Raw genomic sequence first — 5,699 nt, forward strand, 5'->3', positions numbered from 1 at the left:
TGGTGAAGGAGATTGGATGGAAATGATGCAGCGGAATTAAAAGAAACATCCAGATATAACAGCCACTCTTCTCAAACCTCCCCAAGTGTTCTAGAGGTGCTATCAAAAAATTCTACCCATCACTGGCTTCCATTATGGTCTTTCAGTAAAAGCAATCAACTAAAAATCACGGAATCCCAAACACCACATAGAAACCAAACCTGTATACTAACAAATTACAACAGCAATAACAGAAAATGCCTTCGATTGTTTTATTACTCAAAAAAGCTTCTTTATTTAGCTTTCTGACTCTGTGCTTGTGCCTTCAACACTTTCACAACGATTTTCTGCTCCTCAATAAGGAATGCACGTTTGATCCTATAAAGAAAAATAATAAATGAATACAGTTTAAGATAAAACCCACTGATTTAATAGGCAGGAAAAGTACCATAAAAGAATTGAGTAAAGCAATCAGGGAAGATACGTAGAAAAGTAAATGAAACCCACCAGTATAGACTAAAAACTTAAGAGATGAAATTAGATGGCCAGAACTGTTTGGCTGGCTGAAAGTCTCCTTCCTACACTGGCAGTTTAAGTAGGATAATCCTTCAATTCTATGCCAATTGTATCTGCCCTCTTCTTCTGAGTCACGAAGGAATTACATATGGGAAACCAAAATGAAGGTTAAAAGCTAATGGCAAGAGGCATTTCATCAAGAGCAAAGTTTCTACAGCCTGGGGTCAGCTCTACTACTTACCAGCTGTGTGATCTTGGGCAAATAACTTTCTCTGTCAAAAGGTACACAAAGAATCTTATACCCATTTCACAGGGTTTTTATGAAGATTAAACTCGGAAGGAGTTGCATTGTGTGTACTCTGAACCTCCCTTTCGAGAGGAAGTACATTTTATCAACTATGATTACAGTGCATGGGACCTGGCAAATAGCAGGTACTAACTACCATTCGTTAAAGCAAAGCTACCTCCACAGAGAAAGCACTCAATTCCCACAAAAACCTCCCCATTTATGATCTCTATTTGTAACCCTGGTCATCTAATAATATGGCCTAAAATTCCTGGGATTTTGGACTCCTTCAAAACTCCCCAATGTAATCACATTATAGAAACACAACTGACTGGTGCCACTTTTACTCAGGACCCTTACAAATTCCCTAAACTTACTCAAAGACCAGACCAGTGTCACAGCTAATACTAACCTATAGACAACCGGTAGATCTACATCCAAATTTCCAAGAGCTAGGGCCCAAGAATTGGACTTTCGATAAATGTGCCCATGATTATGTATAGCAAGGTCTGGGAACCAAAGACTGGTAAAAGGCCAAACTCCACTGGCTTAAAACTAACACATGACCCTTCCACCTCCATCTATCTTTCCAATCTCATTGCTCGTTCTTTCATATTCTTTGCCCTTTCAACCTCTTGACCAACATTTACCTATCATGCAGGTTCCACCTCAAATACCGTTCCCAGAGTCCCAACTACTTGAAAGTAATTTCTCCTCCAAACTTCAGTCACAGTTCAGTTTTCCAGTATTTCATGGAAGTTCTATTTACCGTGTCTTTGTACAACTATAACATGTTTACCATCCCCCTACAAATTAACTCCTGAAAGGCAGAGGGAACTTGCAAGGTTTGTTGTCAGATTTGGTTTAGAAACCTAGCCTGACCACTTTACAGAACTAGCTTTATCAACTGGAGGCATCCAACTCTTCTGAAGCAGCTCTGTAACTTGTGAAGACCAACCTCCTTGCAAATCCTCCCAGTCAGGTCTTTAGAGGCAATTCCTGTATATCAGTGAGGCTAAAATCAAGGGTCTCAATAAAACCTAGAACGAATCCCAGTGCTGCTCCTCACTGGCTGTGTGAATTTAAGCAACAAGCCTTGTTTCCTTCATAGAAAGTACAACAGTCCCTGATGGACTTTTGACATTTAGCATAAAAACTCTACTACTACACTTCTACCTATGCCACTACCAACTCTCTCACATATCCCAACATCCCAGTCCTCGACCTGGAACACTGTCCTCTCCTCTAACTCACTCCACCAGCCTTTAGGTCTTCATGCAGGTGCCACCGCCTTAGCCTTCACCAAGAGGAAAACCATTCCAAGCACTCACCTTTTGTTGAAAGAATGAGGTTACTATCCATCCTGCTGCAGTTTTCGTTCTGGCACATCAAAAGTCTCCCTCCCGGCTCAAAATCTATCAATTCCTACCTGTTTTAGGATCGAGCTAAAAGTCTGTCCTTTAAGGGCCTGCGTAACCTGGGACTTCTACCTTTCTTGTCTATCACCTCCTGCAAAGCTCTGCTACAGCCATACTAGAACTACATATAGTTATTCTCTTCCTACACTTTTTAGACCTTCCTCTCTCCATCTACCTGAGACCAAAAACTAATAGTTTCTTATCTACCTCCTCCACAAAATCAAGGTCATTTTAATTTCTACATCTGGCATAAAGATGCCGCCAAATCCTAATTGAATTAAAGTGAACCAGTATCTTTACTGGTTTGTACAGTATCAATTGCCCCTAGCCTAGGAAGGACTCTAAAATAGGCTACTCGTGTTTACGTTTCACCAGTCTTCTAATAATCATTAGCATTCAGTGTAACAGACATGCACACACGTTTGAGAAAGTCCATTTAAGAGTGATATTTACCTGTCACGAACACACTTAGCACACATGGAACCACCGTAGGCCCTGCTGACGTGTTTTTTCGTTTTGGACAGCCTCATAAGAACTTTAGGTCTCACAGCACGAACCTGCACAAAGTCAATGTTGAGATTATTTCATGATGCTTTAACAGAAACAGAAATTGTACTAGATGTGACATATGGCAAGTATAAACACTAAACTAGAACAGGAAATGGTATACTGCTTTATCTGAAAGGCATTTCCCTGTATTTATCACATAGGCTTTAAAAGTCCACGTTCTTGACAGATGTGGATCATGGATGCTTAGTACTTTGCAACCTTCCTAGTGGTGACCTCTCCTTCACTCCATCCCTTACCAAGATGCTAATGCTCCCTAGTTCAATTCTTGTTTACGTTATTCAGAGCAAAAAGGATCACTTACTCCTCGAAGTCGGCCTGGGCACACGCCACATGCGGATTTCGGTGCTTTCCCAACCTTCTTGGTATAAAGGTAAACGATTCTATTACCTGGGGTTCGGGACCTAGAAAGTGAGAGAATAGGGAACAGGCTCAGCATTCTGCAGAGTAAATGACAATATGGATTTTAAATTTTAGAAATACTTACAGCCTAGTTTTGTTAGAGGCTGTATTGTAGGACAGCCTACGACGGTATGTCAAACGCTGGACCATTCTGAATGCCTAAATTAAGAAAGGAATAAAATTGCATTGTAGGAATAATTCAAACCTTACAGCAAAACAGCATCACATAATTTATACGTTCACATATTCTTATATACAATAATCCTTAAAGTATCTTATGAAAAGAATTCCCTATTTTAAAACTACTGAGATTTAAAGGTGCCTGGTAAGAATACTAACAGACCCATGTTTGTTTTCCTTACGGTAATCAATGGTGGCACTTGGTTAAAATTTACCAGATGTATTCCTCAAAACATCTGATTCTGTTTGGAGTAGTGTCCAGAAAAGTGCTACTAACAGGCAAATTTAAGAAACCCTGTTTTTAAAGGAAAAGCGCACCTGAGCATCTATGTTGAACCCTCACTTAGGCCATCTACTGGCCTATACAGCACAAGGGGCTAGCTTCCTTGTCTCTACATTTTTACGGAGTTCACACAGCTGTCATTAGTTACAAACGAGAGAAGCTATCCTGCCCAACCTAGTGCAGTGCCTGTCACATGAAAGATGCTCAGGGTTCAGTGTCTTGCCCCAAAGTAGCATGTGTGACAAGCTAAGTGCCAAATACTTATTTTTGTATCAAAGAATCTTTGGATTATGGCATTTTTTTTATCGACTGAAAATAACACTGAATGTCACTGAGCAAATCGGTATGTAAGTATGCCTATGAACCGTTTTCTCAGTTAACTGCTCAAGGTAACATGACAACGTAAACAAGACTTGAATCCTCATTTTTAACCCCAAACTTTGTAATCATTTCATCACATGCAATGCAAAAGTAAAGAGCCTGCTTTTGTTGTTATAACGTCTTTACTAACATTACACTGAAACATAACTATGAAGACACCAAAAGCGACCCCGAAGGCCAATGAGATCCAAGAAGCCACCATTCCGTTTACATCTCCAAAACCAAGACCGAAAACTCCCTATTAACATTTTTATCTTCCTTGCTATTGGCCTTGGAAAAGAAAACATTTTGAAACAACGACCCGAACATCCTGGTCTCCAGTCCTCCCAAAAACCTGAGAACATCTACTACAGGCGCACTTAACGTGGGCATTAAAATAGGAAAACGTTCTGCGATTTCGCAGCCTCAATCAGCCGAACCACAACTCGTAGGTCTCCAAACGCGACCTCGAAGGCGGCAAAGTTCCAGGTGATGAGCTCCGGCTATTCCCGGCTCGGGAGGGGTGGTCCGGATCGATGGCGCTCTGAGGCTAAAAGCCGGGGGACCTGCTCACCACCAGCTTTCCTTCTGAACCCTTATCCCTATGCCAGTCCAAAAGGCTGCGCCTGAGAAATCCTGGTTCCTCTAACTCCCCGGATGGTGGCCGATTGCAGAGGGAGTAAGCAACAGAGAAAAGGAAAATCCAACCATACCTAAAGACGCCGTCCCCGGAAGAGGAAAAAGGAAGTACTTGCAAGTTTAAAGGTTAAATAGGACTGCGTCGGACAGGAAGTTACGTCATAACAAGAGCCGCCATGTTGTACGGAAGCCACCTAGCTCCCCTCCATGGGAGGGAACGCATAGCGCCGCCACGTTGTACGGCAACCGACGTGCCGCCTTTCCTTGGGCCCGGATGCAAGTCAGCAACCCACAAAGCCACACTTAAGATCTTTTGGGAATCGCCCTAGAAACAAATGCAAATGACAAAGGAACTGCAAAGGACGGAGGTGGGACAAAATCAACTTTTTTCGTTCTTAGGGGCGCTACAACGTATTTAATCTAAAGGGCGCCAGCTTTGCAGTTAGACCTGGGTTTAAAACCCAATTCTGACACTTGTTATTAGTTGACCTTTGAGGAGTTGCTGTCTTTAACCTTCCCTTCTTTTTTACTTATCATTCATTCAAAGCACAAGCTTTACAAATTGGATTTAAATCCAGTATCTACTAATTATTAGCTGTGTTACTTTGAGCAAGTCTTTAAATGAGTTATGTCATGATCAAAGGCACAATAAAATTAAAGCACTTAGCACAGGTCTTGTGGAGAGCAAGTGCTCAATAAATGGTGGCTAATCTTACGATTATGTACAAAGAGCTTCACATGAGTGGTGAAATTTGAGCTGGGACTTAAAAATGAGGAGAAAAGGGAACCCCCCCTCCCCCGAAATAGCATGTAAAAGTTAACATTAAGTGCCTAAGTGTATTTTTCTGAGACCAGGATTCTTAGACTTCTTTATATTGTCAAAGGGATTCGTGACCTCCAAAAAAGTAAAGAGCACTTTGTCTGGACTCTAAGGAAAGATGCTAAAAAGGGCCTTTAAATTTTTATCTGACCTTAGGTTCCCTGCAAACATACTGAGGGTTGCATGCCGGTGTATTGGAGAGTGCTCTTAAAAAAATACATCCCTAGGGAAATGAAGAAGGTAGGAGCA

At 41.4% G+C, this 5,699-nt stretch overlaps 1 protein-coding gene across 1 annotated transcript; it reads right to left on the reverse strand.

Annotated features, from left to right (window-relative positions):
- Positions 1–238: 238 nt before the first annotated feature.
- Positions 239–4,734, reverse strand: RPL34 (ribosomal protein L34). The gene is made up of 5 exons (XM_040476548.1): positions 4,705–4,734; positions 3,254–3,327; positions 3,071–3,170; positions 2,653–2,756; positions 239–357 (listed from the first exon to the last, which is right to left on the reverse strand). The coding sequence occupies exons 2-5, from the start codon at positions 3,316–3,318 to the stop codon at positions 273–275; spliced, it is 354 nt and encodes a 117-aa protein (XP_040332482.1). The 5' UTR covers positions 3,319–3,327; positions 4,705–4,734; the 3' UTR covers positions 239–272.
- Between the last annotated feature and the right edge of the window lie 965 nt (positions 4,735–5,699).

The sequence above is a fragment of the Herpailurus yagouaroundi genome, unplaced genomic scaffold (genome assembly GCF_014898765.1).
Source record: "Herpailurus yagouaroundi ecotype Mexico unplaced genomic scaffold, PumYag 28, whole genome shotgun sequence".
NCBI lineage: Eukaryota > Metazoa > Chordata > Mammalia > Carnivora > Felidae > Herpailurus > Herpailurus yagouaroundi.

Bases quoted from the DNA above. Each gene is read 5' to 3' on its own strand.
- RPL34 (XM_040476548.1), bottom strand. From the start codon at position 3,318: ATGGTCCAGCGTTTGACATACCGTCGTAGGCTGTCCTACAATACAGCC. The intron at 3,171-3,253 runs GTAAGTATTTCT...CTCACTTTCTAG, and splicing joins GCCTCTAACAAAACTAGGCT to GTCCCGAACCCCAGGTAATA. The intron at 2,757-3,070 runs GTAAGTGATCCT...GACTTTGTGCAG, and splicing joins GCCCAGGCCGACTTCGAGGA to GTTCGTGCTGTGAGACCTAA.